This window comes from Phodopus roborovskii, unplaced genomic scaffold (assembly GCF_943737965.1).
Source record: "Phodopus roborovskii unplaced genomic scaffold, PHOROB, whole genome shotgun sequence".
NCBI lineage: Eukaryota > Metazoa > Chordata > Mammalia > Rodentia > Cricetidae > Phodopus > Phodopus roborovskii.
In genome coordinates, this window is record NW_026126459.1 from 16,446,128 (window position 1) to 16,464,132 (window position 18,005).

An 18,005-nucleotide genomic window follows, 5' to 3' on the forward strand; every position below is an offset into this window, starting at 1 on the left:
GCTAATAACAGACTCAAGTTGACACTACTTAATAGAATTTAAAATTGGTATGTATATGTGGAGATACATACTTCCACAGGAAACTCTATCAGGTTACAAAGGTCTGGACCATCACTTAGCTTTCAGGTTTTATAAAATAGATGATAACATAATGCAGTGCTAAACATCACAGTGAACTGTTAGTTGTGAATAGACGAGTGTTGGCAAAGAGCTATGACCTAACTTGGAAAGTGCCTGCTCATGACATTTTGTTGTAAACAAGGCACATGCGTATTGCAGGAGCTCCACTGGAAATCAGGAATGTGTAAACCTCCCCATACTGAGCTTGCTCCCTTCTAGAAGATTGTATCTAAAATGTCCACATTTCTGCATGAATAAAAAGCGCCACTACCTAGAAGGTATTGCTCTTTTTATTTGCTTTTGTTTTTGAATGAGGGTAACCTGTGGGGGGCGGGGAACAAATGTTAGTGTCAACATTATGTGACCTATTGTTTTTAATAAATGGGAAGTATCTGTACACAGCTATATTAAGAATCTTGAACTTGGCACAGTGGCTCAGGCCAGATACAACAGCACTAGTGAGGCTGATGAGACATCATGAGTTCAAGGCTACAAATTAAGCCCCATAATGAAAGGAGACAGACAGACAGACAGGCTGATAGATAACAAGGAAAAACTTTATTTTACCAAGTTTTTAAAAAGCTAAAAAAAAAAAAACCAAAAAACTAAAAGAAACAGTTGGCCAACAGTTACTATGGCATTGATAGGAAAGTGATAAGTCTAATATCTTTTCCTGTTATGATGACCATGGGAAAAACTGCAATCCATGGTGTAAAACAACTGAAAATAAATGTGTAATCGGAGCCCAGTACTTTATTAAAAAACCTATTTTCAGCTCCGGAAACCGGTAGAGGGAAGTTCATCTGTCAACAGGTTTATTTATTTCCCATTTCCTCCTTGTTAATCTTCCTTTTATGTTTCCTTAATAATTCATGCTGAAAAACTTCCTGAATTCTTTCCAAACAAAGAGAAGCTCCGGGTGAGTGTTGACAAATTTCTGTTGTGTCAACAAAAACCTGGGGCTTCTTCCAGTCTGTAATCTAATGTATAATATCTGAAATAGATAAATGTAGACTGTGTTTTCCTCATTCATCAGATCTGCAAGTCCACTGATTGTTTTTAAGTGCATGTTATTAGAATTTTTTGCCAGTGTTATAAAGATGTGATGCACGTTGTATGTATGCCAGAATAGCTTTGAAAATAAAGTAGACTTGGCCAGCTCCAGAAGGAAAGAACAAAAAGAGAACATCTAGAATGCTCTGTCCAATGAAGATCTTGCTAGGATGTTAGCCAGTGAGGAAATGTGGAAGCAATCAATATGAAATATACAAATATGGACTCAGTCTATCTCCTTATGGTTAATCTATGTATGTTTATTGGAAATTGTTGTTATGTACTGTGGTGCTAATATAAAATAACTAATAGCAAAGTTCTTTTTTTCTTTTCTTTTTTTTTTTTTTAAATTTGAAGCAAAATTGTTTTACCTGTTAATCCCAGTTCCCTTACCATCCCCTATCACCCCCCCACCGAACCCCAGTCCATTCCCTTTTTGCTCCCCAGGGAGGGTGAGGCCTTCCATGGGGAGTCTTCAAAGTCTGTCATATCATTTAGAACAGGGCCTGGCCCTACCCCATGTATCGAGGCTGAAAGAGTATCTCTCTATAAGACTGCCTAGTCCTCCTAACACCCACATGGGATGTGGGTCAGTCCTATGCTGGTTTCCCAGCAATCAGACCGGGGTGCATGAGCTCCCTCTTGTTCAGGTCAGCTGATTCTGTACGTTTTCCAGCCTGGTCTTGACCCCTTTGCTCATCACTCCTCCCTGTCTGCAATTGGATTCCAGGAGTTCAACTAGTGTTTAGCTGTGGGTGTCTGCTTCTGCTTCCATCAGCTACTAGATGAAGGCTCTAGGATGGCATATAAGGTAGTCATCAATCTCATTATCAGGGAAGGGCATTTAAGGTAGCCTCTCCACTATTGCTTAGATTGTTAGTTGGGGTCATCCTTGCAGATCTCTGGATATTTCCCTAGTATAATGGCTCCCTCTAGTATGGTATCTCTTTTCTTGTTAAGGGACAAGATCTCCCGAGCAAATTGGAAGCATGGAGGGAGGGGAGAGGGAGTTAGGAGAAAGAGATGGGGAGGAGAGGTGGGTATGAGCAAACAGGAAGATTGAGACAGGGAAAGAATAGAGGAGAGCAAGGTTCTTTTAATAATTAGTTTTATGGTCCTACTTACCACTATATTTTATAATATTATTTTTAGATAATTCACTGAAAATCCTGGAGAAATTTTAAATCATTACTTGACCATATTCTTAACCAATGTCTAAGAAATTATACACAGGTATACACAGGTTTATATAATGATTACAAAATAAAAGTTCTGTTAGTATTTCTGTGATATTTATAATTAATCTGAGCTACCAATGAAAAAACCCAAGTCTGTAGAATTTTAGCCATGATTCCCATTGCTTATCAGTACGTAACTCCAACATAAAGCATGCTATGTGGACTGATCAATGTAGATCAGCCTTTCCATTCAACTTCAAGAAATAGATTTTATTAACATGTTCCTGTTTGTTTGTTTTCCTTTTAGCACAAGTTAATAGTAGCTATCACCCTTGCTCTGTCTGGATCAGACTTTCAGATCTCCCTAACAATCAAATCTATTACTCCCTGAGTTTATTTTTAAAGTGCAACACTAAAACCCTCAACTTCTCCTCCATTATCTCTTTTTTCATTCTCTACATGCTACATGCCCTACCTTCTCTCTCTCTCTCTTTTTTTCCCCCAACTTCTATACCAGGTGTCCTGTGTGTCAAAAGATTAACAGCCAGCGGCATTGTTTTCCACTGGGAAAAGCCGTCATAACACTAACCATTTTATCCTGTTTCTACCATCCCATAATTCACCAATTCTCTAGCTCTTGTGGCCATTCCATGAAGGCTCAGGTTTCCCTCTGACTTCTGTACCAGGCTCACCCTGACAATGGAAGAGCTATAGATTGTCTGTCTGTTTGACAGAGTATGTTGCCTTTCTCAAGTGAATGCCTACAGCTTCTCAATGTTTTGTTGGGATCATTTGTTTCTGCAAAGCGGCATTCCAAACTACAGGTCTCATTGTGTTAGTTCATCTCCTTTACTGAAATCATGACCAGCACAAATGTAACCAAGAATCACAATCAAATCAGAGACAACTGTGCCCTGTCCTTTCTGATAAGTGACTCCACAGAAAGCGCACAGCCAGTGTGAAAGAAGTGTTGCTCACCCAGTCTTTTAGGAAAACACATTTTCAGTAATTCAAAGAACACAGCTCACAAACCTGGATGACAGAGGCACAATAAAGACAGCAGGGCCTCTGAACAGCAGTGCCCAGCTGAAGTAGCAACAGGGATTGAGCCTGTCTTGACAGGCAGGGCTTGGATATAAAAGTTTAGTTAGCTCTTTCTTCTACATTTGCTACAGACAGCAAGTGCTCAAAGTCCACAATGGTGTTTTCAGTTCAAGTCTTTTCTCTGGTCATCACCCTGACCAGGTTGCCATTACAGCAAACGCTAAATTCTCAGTGGTGGTCCTGAGTCTGTAACATTCTCCTGTGGGGCAGGTGTCCTTCAGTGTCGTTCATTCCCTTCCAGCATCCTGCTATACCTAACACACTTTGTGGCACCCTCAGTCCATGCTCCTATGTGATAATTAAATAACAGTAAGCAAGTGAGCAAAAAAGCAATTAAAACAGAGCAGTTCAGCTAGATGTCATCTAGGGAGCCAAAGTGTTCTATTCTGAGCTCTGCCAGTAAATTGCCAGCTCAAGATGAGAAAGTTACCTCTACTTACAAAAGATGGAAATACTCTCTAAGTTAGTTTCAAATAATTCCAAAAATATATAATTACGTTAATCTCTTTAAAGAAAAAAACTCAACCAATAGTAACAGTAAAATAGGAGGAATTTTGGAGTCTGTCCAAGTTAAATATGAGAAAAACAAGTCCTTGCTTTCTCTCAATAGTCCTAATTTATGATTTAGAATTTATGAGAGATGAAAATTCATACATTTGTGTCTTGAGCACCTTCTTCCTCCTGTGACAATGACTTTGATTGTGAGTCCTTTGCCAGGGACCTTTTTCTGCTGGCACAGTGGGCTGCTCTCCCAGTACATAGTATGTCCCACTGCAACCTTCTCTCTCATGGCTCATCTCATCAGACTTTACCAAATGCCTCACTGAATTTCACTGATTCCTTGTCTTTCATTCACTAGTTATACAAAGATCTTCTCAGTCACTACTTGACTAGAAATTAAAAAGGAGTAAGCCTTGGCGTTCAAAGACACAAAGAGAAGACGTGTGTTGTATTTCTGCTTCTGATTAGTTACTATCCATGAGAGACCACAAATAAATATCCACACTGGTTTTCTGTTCTCCTGTCTATAAAACAAAGTTTACAGTAGGTCTCAGAATCAATTCAGAATAATTCAAGAAAGAGAAGACGAAAGCAAGTACTTAAAGGAAGAGGAGCCCTTCTCTTTCCTAACTGGAAATCACAAAGGTGAGCTGGCATAACACCAAGTAGGGAATGTGGTGATGTCCCTGTCTTTTGACTTTCATCTGCTCTTTTTCAATAACTCTCCCCAGATGTGACATATTTTAGCAAGATTAAGCTTGAGCTGCTCCTGATCTACATTCTTGCAAATTCAAGTGCAAAAGGGAAAGACAAACGTTTTACTCTGTATTAGCAAAACTCACAGTCCTGTTTTTGAGGAGCTTGAATAAAACCCAATACTTCTCTTGAAGTAGGGTCACTACTGCTAAGGAAATACAATCAGCTATTATCTGGGTTGTGTGTCCTAAACACGCACATAGACTGTGAAAGGAACTTTAATTCTAAAAAAAAAAAAAAAAAAAAAAAAAAAAAAAAGAAAGTAAAAGTGTCTCATTTCCAGAAAGACAGTGGAGGAATATTGGAGAAGCCACAAACAACTACTATATACACTATTGCTCTACTAGGTTTCAAATTAAAGGAGGCATTATTTGCAAAACATTTTAGCATAATGTTTGATTTGTACAAATTTTCTAAAGCCAAGAGGAGACAGAGTATTTGTAAAGGGTGCAGAAGAAGACAAAGGGAGCCATGTGACATGAAGAAGATATGGTTTACAAAGTCAGGCCTAGCAGAGAGAAGTTATGTGATTGGAGGCATATATTTGAAGGAGTTCTTGGGACCCCAGATCTTTCCTGCCACTCCCTTCTTTCAGACTGCCATGAGGAAAATAGGCTTTGCCAGTACACCAACCAGAATGTCCTATGTAGCTCTGTGTGTGTGTGTGTGTGTGTGTAGTAATTATGCAGTTAAAGTTCTAAAATCCTGTGCCCAAATAAAGCTTCAGTTTTAAAAGTAGATTGGTGCAGGCATTTGTCACAGGGGTAGAACATTAACTCAGAAAAGAATTCAGATTACTTAACTGTAGCAGTTGGTTGTCTTATCAAATAAGCATGGTCTAGCCATTGCCTGTTTTCAGTTTTATTTTCACTATGACTCCTTGTCCAGCTCAATTTTTAAACTCTACCAAAAGTTTCTCTGTCATGCATATTGTTCCCTGGGTGTGCCTTTGCATGGTCAATATTTCTCTTTTTGAACATTCAGGCTTCTTGATTCCAAGACATCTTGCTGGGTTTTTCTAGCATCCCCAATCTCAAGGCAACCAGAACTACTTCTTAGGGAGTTCTCTTCTTCCCTACCCAATAAAAGTGAAATTAATTGTGTGTGTGTGTGTGTGTGTGTGTGTGTGTGTGTGTGTGTGTAGCAGCACTGGGAGGAGTTGAGGGAGGGAGTATATGTAACAAAAAAACACTGTACAGAATTCTCAAAGGACAAATTTGAAAACTGAGAAATAAAAAGGAAAGTAGAAAAGCAACTTGGCACAGAAGGTTTTCAAGCAGCCTTGTCTAAGATTTGTTGAATTTGTTTCCACACAACCTCCATGGCCAGCTTTATATCTAATACAGTGTCTCTGTGTGTTATTTGGGGCTAGTGCAGCTGTGGGACCAGACTGGTGGGAAAACCTTCTCGTAACAGAAGCGTGTGTTCTCATTCAGGATTATTCAGTTTCTCAGATAGGACAATTGACCTTGCTCTATATTACACAATGCAGGGGACAAAGGAAGTATGAATTTTTATAAAAGATCATTTTGTCTAATTGTGGATTCAAAGCAATATATGGACAGAGGTGAAGTCATGAGAATATTATTCACAGAGAAAAGTAGAAAGGTCAAAGACTTACTGTTGAGTGTGAGAACAAAGGAGCTAAAGGGAAAAATTTGAGGGCATTTGAACTCAGAAAATGGAGTGCTTAAAATTGTTATTTTACAATTAAAGCACATGTACTTCTTGCCCAGACTAAGAAATGGTCAAATTATATTTTATACTCATATTAAAAAGTCCATTTGAAACCCAGGACCATACACAATGTATATATGCTAATAAAAGATGGTTTAAAAGACCTAAAAAGTAGGAGAATAAATAACCCAATCAATAAATTAACAGATGAACTGTACAGACATTTCACAAATGCACAACATATATAAGAAAAAAATGTCTATCATCCTCAGCCATAGGGAAATGCAAAGCAATGCTAAGTTTCCATCTTAACATCAGTAAGAATACTGTCATCAAGAAAAAAAAAATTAAATCCTGGCAAGGATACAGGGAAAGCAGAAGCTTTATACACTATTGATGGGAATATAAATATTATAGTCACTATGGAAATATATATGGCAATTCTTCCAAACCCTAAAAATAGAACTACATATAAACTAGTTACACTTCTGCCAGGTACATACCCAAAGGATTCTAAGTCAGCATACTGCAGAGCCATCTGCTGCAGCATTCTCCACTGTAGCCAAGATAAGGAATGAGGCCAGGTGCCCGTCCAGTTGAATAAAAACCATTGGTATACTCACTCCACTAAGAAGAATGAGATCATGTCTTCAGGAAAAATGATGGACCTGAAGAATACCCTATTAAGTGAGAAACACCAGACTCATGAGAATAAATTCCATATATTATCCATCTCATGTGTGGAGCTGAACAGCAACAAAGAGACTTGAGAGTAAAAAGGGGGTGAACAGTCTTAGCAGGCCAGAATGAGCAGTGGAGGTATAAATATACATGTTATAAAGCCTTTTGCTGCATACAAATACTATGTACTAATGAAAGAGCTTTTAGAATCACATTTGCAAAAAACTATTTCTTGAACATTGTGTTGGCATTTTAAGTTGTTCTGATGGAACATTTCCAAGAACTAATCATCACAAATGACTGTGCTGGTTGGCAATACCATTAGAAAGCTAATCAACAATCAATTCAATTTCCACTCAACACTCAAGACCCAACAACTCTGAAACCCTTGGCTTCCTAGATTCTTGAATGATCACCTAGAATAGTAGCTGTTTCCTCTAAAGACCCAGCAAACATCATCTGTCTCATGCAGATTTTCCCTCATTTTCTTATACACCTTTGTGCTCACTGTAGACAGCACAAGGTTCCCCACAGACTATCATTGTGAACTTGCCTCTGCCTCAGTTTTCACACAGGGGGAATTTTGACTTAAAAGGACTCACAGCCCACAGTGAGGAGCAGATGACCTGGCTCTATTTCTCAAGGAATTCATAAAATCTGTACTCAAATAATAAATTGAGTTATAATCCCAAGAGAAAAGAAGTTGCTGATAAGGGACCAGAAGTGAAGATACTGTCAAGAACACTTTGCTGTTCACCTTACCTCCTACACCAATGTGCTGAGAGATGAGATTTAGTTGCTGTTGCATAATTTGTTGTGACTGCAATGATGTCATTAATGGCACTTGGACATTCCAAGGGTTTTATTATTTATATTGCTGTAAATGTGATGTGGGTTTCCATTGCCTGGAAGATAGTGGGATTGAAGTGGTGAGATCTGGGCTTCCCTTCTCTGCAGGGGTTAAACGTTCTACACACTTTCATCTGATTTTTTCCTTCAATAGTTTTCAAGGCATTTTCTTAGTATCAATATTACAAAACAAAGTGAAGACAATGATGTGAAAGGTTCCTCCCCCCACCATCTCCTTTGAGATGACTGTCCTGTCTGGTCCTGAATATTCCTCTGATTTGACTCTGATTTTTCACCCAATGGGGTGCCACTATGCTTAGAGAGTCCTGCCTACAGAACAAAAGATTGCTTTTTTTGGTAAGTTCTTTGTTCTTTCCTAGACTCAATCATAAAAGATAAAAATTTTCCACAGTGCTCTAATACAACTCATTTCTGTAAAAATTCTGATGTTTTTCAAAATCAATATATTCTTATTTTAACATAATTGTGTATATTTCTGGAGTCAAATATGATATTTAAAACCTGTATGTAATATGTGATGATTGAATCAATTTAATTCCAGATCCACTGCCTCAGATGTTTCTCATTTCCTCATCTTGTGAACATTCAAAATCCTTTCTCCTAGCTACTTTGGAATATTCAGCCAGTTACTGACAACCACAAGTATATAACCACAGCATGGGAGTTATTCCTCCTAGCCCATTGCTGTACTCTCCTGTCTGGGAACTACTTACTCTTTCTCTCTCCTCCTGCCCTTTACAGGCTCTGGGAAACACTCAACTCCTTACTTCTATGGGATCCTTTTTTATTCCCATATAAATAAGAACAGTCAGTATTTGTTTTAGTGAAGGTCATTTCTCCCACCATAATAGCCTCCATCCATGTAGCTGCAAAGGACAGAATATTTTGACAACTGAGCCATAGTCTGTGGTGTTTATAAGCATCTTTATCCATCCTTTTCTGGGTCATGATCATTTCTGTACTTCAGTAATTGATTACTACTGCAATAAACATGGGAGGCAGGTGCCTCCAAGGCACACTCGTTCCTCTTCCTTTGGCTATTTACTGCATGGTGGGATAGCTGGATCATACAAAGGTGTTGAGAACCCTCCATACTGATTTCCAAATGCCTATATTAGTTTGCATTTCCAAAATACTGTGCAATCTTACTCTTTTACCTGCAGTCTCATCTTCTTTTTGTGATGAAAATAGAATGATTCTAAGTAGGTGAGACTATATCTCATTGTTTTAAAAAGGCTCATTCTTGTCCTGTACCTACATGTTTTTGTTTGTTCTGTTTTTTTTTCTTATTTTACATATTGACCCCAATTCCCTCTCTCTCCCATCCTCCCATTCTCCACCCACTGCCCAGGGTGGGCGAGGCCTTCCAGGAGGGATCATCAAAGACTGTCAAGACATTTGGGGTAGGACCTAGGCCCTCCCATGTGTCTCTAGGTTAAGGGAGTATTCCTCCATAGGGAATGTGCTCCCAAAGTCCTTTCCTGTACCAGGGATACATCCTGATTACACTGTCAGAGGCCCCATAGACTGCCCAGGCCTTCTAACTGAGAGCTATGTTCAGGGGTTCTTGGTCAGTCTTATGCTGGTTTCCCAGCTATCAGTCTGGGGTTTATGAGCTCCCCTTTGTTCAGATCAGCTGTCTCTGTAGGTTTCTGCAGCATGGTCTTGACCCCTTTGCTCATCACATCTCCTCTGCAACTGGATTCCAGGAGTTCGGGTAGTGTTTAGCTGTGGGTGTCTGTTTCTGTTTCCATCAACTACTAGTTAAGGGCTCTATGATGGCATATAAGTTAGTTATCAATCTCATTATCAGGGAAGGGCTTTAAGGTAGCCTCTTCACTATTGCTCAGATTGTTAGTTGGGGCCACCCTTGTAGGTCTCTGGACAATTTCCCTAGTGCCAGTTTTCTCTTCAAACATATAATGGCTCCTTCTATTATGGTATCTCTTTTCTTGCTCTCCTGTGTTCCTCCCCTGATTCAATCTTCCTGGTCCCTCATGTTCTCCTCTCCCATTCTTTTCTCTTCTTCTCTTTCTCCTAACTTCCTCTCCACTCACCACCCCCCTCCCAATATGATCAGGAGATCTTGTCCCCTTCTATGGTGGACCTTGTATGTCTCTCTGAGGGTCCTCCTTGTAACCTTAGCTAGCATGTTTTACAGTAAGCCCTTCTGGCTTAGATCCTTTCCACCACTTACCCACACACAATCAAATTCCTGTGGGAATGGATGCCATGGTTTGATTTTTTTAAAAATGGAAATGAAAAGGAAAGAAAGAAAGAAAGAAAGAAAGAAAAGAAAGAAAGAAAGAAAAGAAAACATCCATTCCTAAAACATGGTATTTTGAAGGGTGTACATTGCGAAGTGAATGTGGCTATGCCAGGTGTGCAGAGCACCAATTTCAAAGTTACAGTGCAGGAGGCCTGAAGTTTGCAGACACCCATGAGTTGTCTCTGTGGAGGATCCAGTAGCTTTTCACCTTTATGTTTTTCCAAAGGTTTCCTGGTGACAGAGAGACGGATATGAAGATGCAGGGAAGCATGATGCATTCCTAGGACCACTTCTTCAGAAGCCATTGGGCCTGCACAAGGGTGCTGGATAGAGCCTCTGTAGGAGAATCATCTCACACTGTTGGCAGTGGCTCCTAAGTAACTTTGTCATAGAACTGTAAGACCCTCTATTATGAAGTGTGTGTTTCCATAGACCACTGTGAGCTGTGCAGCCACTACAGGAAGGAGTGCAGGGCTACACTGGTGCTGGGTTCCCTGGCTTGAAGTTGTGAGATGCATTATACTTGGTGCCTGACGTTTTATCTCTAGAAGTTCACTCCTTGAATTAAAGCTATGTGTGGTGAGGAGTCAGCCAGTAAGTAGGGGAGGGGCTCACCATACAAGTTTGAAGACCTGATCTTGGAGCTTCAGCCCTCATGTAAATAAAAAGCCCTGCACAGTGACACCTGCCTGAATCCCAGTGCTGAAGAGCATTCCAGGAGCTTGCATCCCAGCCAATCTAGCCAACAACAGTAAAGCCCCAGCCCAGAAAAAGGCCCTGTCTCAAAAACAGTAGGATCAGAAAGATGGCTCAGCTGGTGAAGGTAGTTGGCTTCAAGGCTGATTACCCTAGTCCACTCCCTGAAACAATGTAGGAGGAGAGAACTGGCATCTACAAATTGCACGCTGACCTATACACATGCACACATTAAATAAATAAATAAATATAAAGAAAAATGATAGAATCTAATTGAGGAACAGAATGACATTCATTCTTAGCTTCCAAGTGCTGGTGCACACACAGAGAAAGCTGTGTGCTTTCTGCCTGCATTAATATGAACTAACCCCTGTTGGATCACATTTTACATAATATTTTAAAAATCATTTTATTATTTCAGGTGAGTGTTTGCCTGCAGGTATGACTGCAGATAGAGTTCAGAAGAGATGTCAGATCTTCTGGGTCTTCAACTACACACAGTTGGAAGCCACTAATGGGGTCCTGTGAGTCAGACAGGTGTGCTCTGGAAGAGAAGGCAGTGTTCCTAACCACTGAGCCATCCTTCTGTCCTCACAGTTGGTCAGTGAATGCATTAAAAATAACTCAAGATACTAAACCATGATTATGTATTAAGGAATGACAAAGTCTGAGTTTCCCACTTCTCTCCATGTGTCTTCCATCTGTCTGTAGATCATGGTCGTTGGCCTATGTGTGATTTGTCTATGACTTGTATCTCTCTGCTATCCTATCCCTAGTTCCTTCTTGTTCAGTGGCTTTTCTCTATGTTTACTACACAGCACAAAAAAAAAAAAAAAAAAAAAAAAAAAAAACATGACAAAAGAATGAGGGCCTCCTTACAGAAATCTTCAGTAGTTTTACAAAGGGAGAGGTAACTTTCCTGACTCAGAATGGTTGTCAAGCTATATCCATGCTGTTTGCAGCATTTATTTGTTTTCAGGTTTCTTTCAACCACCGGCTGCTTCCAGCTGCCACAACACACAGTCATACCTTAGTCCTGGTCAGGGGCATGGAAGAATATAGAATTTAAGATGAAAGCCACACAGTAGCTTAGATTGGAAAAGCTGATTGTATAGGCAATCCAAGGCATAATATGGCTGGTTGCTACATGGTTCTCTCAAAGGAAGGTTAACTTTAAACAGGCTGAGGACACTGTAGGATATCTATTTAAATATGTTCTTTTTTTTGTATGTTTTTTTTAATTTTTATTTTTCACATACTATTTCCCCTACATCCATTCCTCCAAGTCCCTCCCCCAGATCCTCCTCTGTGTTATAGAAGGATCTTTGTCCCTGCAAGGTCCTGATGCCCTTGAGAGCCCCAAATGAACACACAGATGTGATATTAATTACGAAACTATAGGCCAAAGACTTGGGCTTCTTATTGGCTAGCTCTGTCGTAATTATTAACCTGTAACTACTAATCTATGTTTTTCTACATGGTCTTATCTTACCAGAGAAAGCCTGACTTGCATCCTCTCTTCCCAGGCTCACATGAAGACTCCTCTCTGCCTACACCTCCCAAGATTCTCTTTATCTGGTAGCCCTACCTATCCTTCCTGCCAGGCCACTGGCCACACAGTGTTTTATTCATCAATCAATAAGAGAAACATATGCAGAATTACATCTCCCATCACCTTTGTTTCCCTTCAAAAAAAGAGCAGGCCTCCCAGGGATATCAACCAAATATAACAAATTACAGTAAGGCCAGGATGGTATGGTAAAGTGTGAGGGGGACCTTGGTGTTCTATGGCAGGAAGAATGTGACTGAAGCAGAAGGACAAATTTATTAGGGTAGTGAGGAGGAAGGAAAGAGAAAAGAGGTGATGAGACAGACAAGAGAGAGCAGAAGAGAAGGAGGAGACAGGAAAAGTCCTGTCTGCTCCAGGGGAAGAGCAGGAAAGGGAAGAGAGTATAAGTGGGTGGAGGTTTTTCTTTTAAAGGGGTCCTTTGCACCTGGGCTAACCTGGGTGCATTCTGTTAGGTGACAGGGACAGGCCAGCATAATTCCCGAATCCTTACACAGGCACAAGCCCTCATACCAAGACTGGACAAGGTGACCCAATAGGAGGGAATGGGTCCCAAGTCAGGCAAAACCATCATAGATACCCCATACTCCCATTGTTAGGAGTCCCACAAGAATACTATACACCCATAACATATACACTCCCATTGTTAGGAGTCCCACAAGAATACTATACACCCATAACATATATGCAAAGGACCTAGCTGAGATCCATAAGGGCACCATGATGGTTGCTTCAGGCTCTATGAGCTCCTATTATCCTGCATAGTTGATTTTGGGGAGCATATTGTCATGGTGTCCTTGACCCCTGTGGTTCCTAGCCATCCTTGTGTATCAGGTGTGGGCTCTCTCTCATGGTGTGTGCCTCAAGTTAGTCTAGTCATTGGGCTGCCATCTTTACCCCAACACATCTTGTTTGGGACATATTGTAGGTCAAAGGTTTTGTGGCTGGGTTGATGTCCCAGTCTTACTGCTAGGAGCCTTGCAGTTACAGAAGATAGCCAATTTGGGCTCTGTATCCCCCTTTACTATGAGACTTCACCAGCATCACTTTCATACTGCACTAGGTTTCTCCATCACTCCCAAATGCTCCCTAATTCCAGTCACCTTTCCCCACACTCTCACCCTCCATCCCCCCAGCAAGTACAAGTCAGTGGTTGAAGTTCAAACTTTTAGAGACCAAGAGATAATTTTCATAAAATTGTACCATTACACCACATGAATTCCACAGAAGTTCACACCAAAGGCCAGATTTTGCTGGTGGGGTAGTTAAATAGGAAACCTAAAACACCTGTGCAGAAAGACAGACACAGCTAGAGGTTGTGGGCCATCTCAAAGTGGTGTACTGAAACCCTAAACTAGACAATATCAATGCCCATTTCACATAGGTTTTGTTTGTTTCATTTTGTTTTTCCAAGACAGGATCTCTCTGTGTAGCCCAGCTGTTGTGTAGACCAGGCTGGCCTCAAACTCAACAAAGATCTACCTGCCTCTGCCTCCCAAGTACTGGGATTAAAGGTGTAAGCCACCACCACCCAGCTCAGATAGATTTTATAGTATAAAAAGATTGAAATACTGTTTTACCTCACCATCTTAATGTTTTTCCTTTATTTATTGGGTAGCTACTTTGATGTTTTGGGGCACTGATACTGTGTGTGTAGTCCCAGTGATCTTCTGTTAATAGATTCATTCAATCCTATTGCACAGCGGCTGATAGGCCTCTTGTAGACAAACCCCAAAGTGAACAGGTAACTCTGAGAATTCTGAGCAAACCCTGACCAGTACACCCTATGCAAATGCCTTCCCCAGAATGGGACATCTTTCCTCCCTTTTGACCAGACAGTGGAAGTCCTTGTGAAGGACCTCTGATGGCCTGATTTAAGCTGAAGGCAGCTCTTGGTAGTGTATTCAGGTTTCCTCAGCAGGCTTCTTTGCTCACTCCACTGTCGCTGTAAGACACGGCTCTGTGGCTGTGACTCCTGCCAGAAATACAAGTTTAGTTAGGGACTCTCAGCCTCTGGAGCTACAAACCACTGTCAGTTGGGAGGAGACCCTTGCCTAGTGTATGCATTTCTCCTTCAGGTGACAAACTGAGAAATGCTTCCTATTCTTCTGAGCTTAATGGATTTTCCATCTTTCTCTGCTTACCAGACAGCCTGGTTGGTTTGTTGTTTATTTTTGAAATTGAATTGAAATTATTCAGTTACCATGTTTCTTCCTTCTCTTTCCTCCCTTCAAATGCTCAGGCCTATCTCTCTTTGTTCTCCTTCAACTTCATGGCTTCCTTTTCATTGTGATTACATGCATATATATGTATTTGTATATTATATAATTATATCCCAAAACATAACCCATTGTATTTAATGTTCCACGTATTACTTGTTTTCCATTTGGTTTTCTTGAGACTGTGTGCCACCATAAAGCTCTGGCCATCCTGGAACTCACTCTGTAGACTAAGCGGGCTCGAACTCATGGAGACCCACCTGCCTCTGCTTCCTGAGTGCTAGGAATAAAGGTGTGCACCACCACTCCCAGCTGCATATGTTTTCAAGGCTGACTGTTTGGCAGTGAACGACAAGTTGGTGTGTTTTTTTCCAGGGAAGGACCATGTCTCCAGTTGCCTATACTTCTCTGTGTGGTTGAGGCTTCATGGGCTTTTTTCCCATCCAGTTTGGCATGTCTGTGGGTGCTTTCATTCATCTGGCTTTCAGAAGCAGATACAACTTACAGTGCTTCTGCACAATTACACGCTGCAGTTTCAGTTTCCTCTAATTTGCAACACTTGTCTGGGGGTAAAGGACTTGATTTTGTTTTATTTGCTGTTGGCTATGAAATTATTGGCCATTGAAGTTTATGATAGCAAGTGTTCTCATTAAGGATTTACAACACATCGTTTAAACAAACGGTTATTGCTCAATGACAAGAGCATCTCTGATGGAGAAGGCCCCTCCCTTCAATTCTAAGTGTTACAGAATGCTGTAGAGAACACCCTCTTGCTAGTAGCCAGGTGAACTTTATTTAGCACTGCTATTTCAGTTCTTGGATAGCTAGGCTGAGACCTGCTGTCTTCTCCTTCTATTTACGGTAGCAAACAGTGACTCAAAGTTCAGAAACCTTTCTCAGTGCTAGAGGTGGAATGTTCAAGATCAAAACAGAAGCAATTTGGTGTCTCATAAAGCTCACATCCTCTCCAAGGGTACCTTCTCCTTGAGGTCTGCATGCTTCAGGACAACTGTCCCTTTCATTAGAGCACTAATTGCACCCATGGTGTTACCACTCATGACATAAGTACCTTCCCAAGGCCCTACCTCCTCATAAAATCACCTTGAGTGTTAGGATTTCAACATTCAATTGGGAAAAAACAGGCATATATGCTCACTAGACTTCATAATCATTTTATACACCCATACACACACACACACACACACACACACACACACACACATTTCCCATCAAAGAGGAAAGACTTCTTAATAATGGCTTGGTTTTACAAAACATTACATAGACCTGGAAAGATAAGGGAAAAATTATGACATCCTTCCTGGTAGTAGCTGAGTCCCCAATGATGAACATCTGCTTTTTTAGGCAATGAAGAAAGGGACATTCACAGGACTGACAAACACACAGCTCCACAAGGCTGAACTCAAGAGCCTTGCTCTAGGCTTCTCCTCCAAAGTGCACCCTTCTCCCTTCCTCTGATGATTTCGAAATAGGTCTACCATTCTCAACAATAGGAACAAGTTTCCCAAGATTGTAGCTGCAATTTGTCTTTTAACACTTGGAATTGTGTGATTTATCCTAGTTTGTGTCAGAGAGTGGCACAAGCCCATTTCATTATATGAAACCGATATTTTTTATTTTTCTGAACATAAATCAAGAAATAGATTCAGTATACATTACCTGAGGCTGATATTCGCAGCCCCTTAGCAGTGCATGTCAGTGAATGTACTTTCTTGTTCAATCATTGCTGCATTCTGCACCATCCCTTCTGACCCATATGGTGGCTGATATGTCTTGCCCTTCTGCCAGTGAACCCATTTCTTTCCAAGGCTGAGGGTTTCTGTGGAATAATAGAATAATAGAAAACCTTAACCTTCCCTACACAAACCCTTGCTTCTTTTCACACTGTAACAAATTCGAGGAAGACCTGACATAAATCCGTAAAATAGTCCTTTTTCTGTTCAAACTTATGCCTTTTTATTACATTAGAAAGAAAAATACAGCAACAATGTTTGAGGAGCTTTTTCTACCTTCTTTGATATTCTCAAATACTATATTATTTCAACTTAATAATCTATGCAGTTTTATGTACGAATTCATGTGATTCTGTATATTTCCAACTGCAATATGAAAATTTGACTACAACAGAAATACTTTATAAAAAGTCAATCTCAATGATTTGGGTTACAAAAGTTCAGTTCAAATGTTAAGCAACAATGTTTAAAACTTCTCACAGTGACGGGAACTGCATCTTTGAGTTTCCCCCTGAGATTAATGTCTCAATATGCATGCCATTCTCACAGGAGGTTGAGCTGTGTCGTGTTAGCAGCCAAGAAAAGCTGGGCCTGACAGTCTGCTACCGAACTGATGATGAGGAAGACATGGGCATTTATGTCGGCGAGGTGAGAGATGCTGTGGAGAGGACCTGCAGGGAGGGAGGGATGACTTCAAAGGGCTCAGGACAAGAATGGCCTCTTTGCAAAGCCTGAATGTGAAGAACTGGCTGCCTTCCAATTCTTGCCACTTTCAATTAGGGAAGCAAATTATGCTACCCAAGTAATGCAATTATCATCAGCTTGTTTAGCGTGGAGGTTTTCCCTGCAGAATCCCAGCAAGGAAAAGTGTGAAAGTGGTAACATTGTCTAAATTTGAATAAATTCCCTGTAAGATCCCATAAGAGAGCAGCAGGCTGAGCTGAGCTCTGGTCCCCAAACATTTGTCCTTCCATCCCATTGCATCTTTTATACTTTGTTAACAGCAGTATTGGGTAATTATTTTAAACAGTCATAATAATCACCTCTTTTACTCTGTGGTTGGGGTGGATAGATTAAATACCGAAGAAGTACATCTCTCTGTTTCTTTGATTCAGCTGCACAATAATTTTCAGGAGGCAAAGAATTTCATTTGAGTCACCATTTTAGTGTTAGCTTGAAAGACCACCAAGCAGAATTTATTACAATAGATCTCAGGAATAGCAGCTCATTCTAGACGAAGCATAATGCTATGGTTTAACACTATGAATATAGCCATATGCAAAGTTGTACATATTCCATAGCTTAGTTCTCAAAAAATGTATGTAATAGTTAGACAAACTAGATGCTAATGTTCTCTGGAGCCTGAGCTTTGATGGATAAAACAGTTCCTAACAAATTCCAACAGTTATCTACCGAGTTGCTTAAACTACAAGAGATCTGCAATTAACACACTTGGACAGCATCACAACTCTGAAAATATAGAACAGTATTTTTTTTTTAATCACTTCAAAGATTTTGCTGCCTCCCACTCACATGGAAAATTCTCCAGAGTGTACTTCATGT

General features: G+C 40.4%; 1 protein-coding gene across 1 annotated transcript in view; it reads left to right on the top strand.

Annotated features, from left to right (window-relative positions):
* Nucleotides 1-18,005, top strand: part of Pdzrn4 (PDZ domain containing ring finger 4) — a 149,035-nt gene that overhangs the window by 111,635 nt on the left and 19,395 nt on the right. Inside the window, exon 4 of the mRNA XM_051189702.1 lies at nt 16,992-17,090. Within this exon, the coding sequence (XP_051045659.1) occupies nt 16,992-17,090 (99 nt within the window). The remainder of the gene's footprint in view (nt 1-16,991; nt 17,091-18,005) is intronic.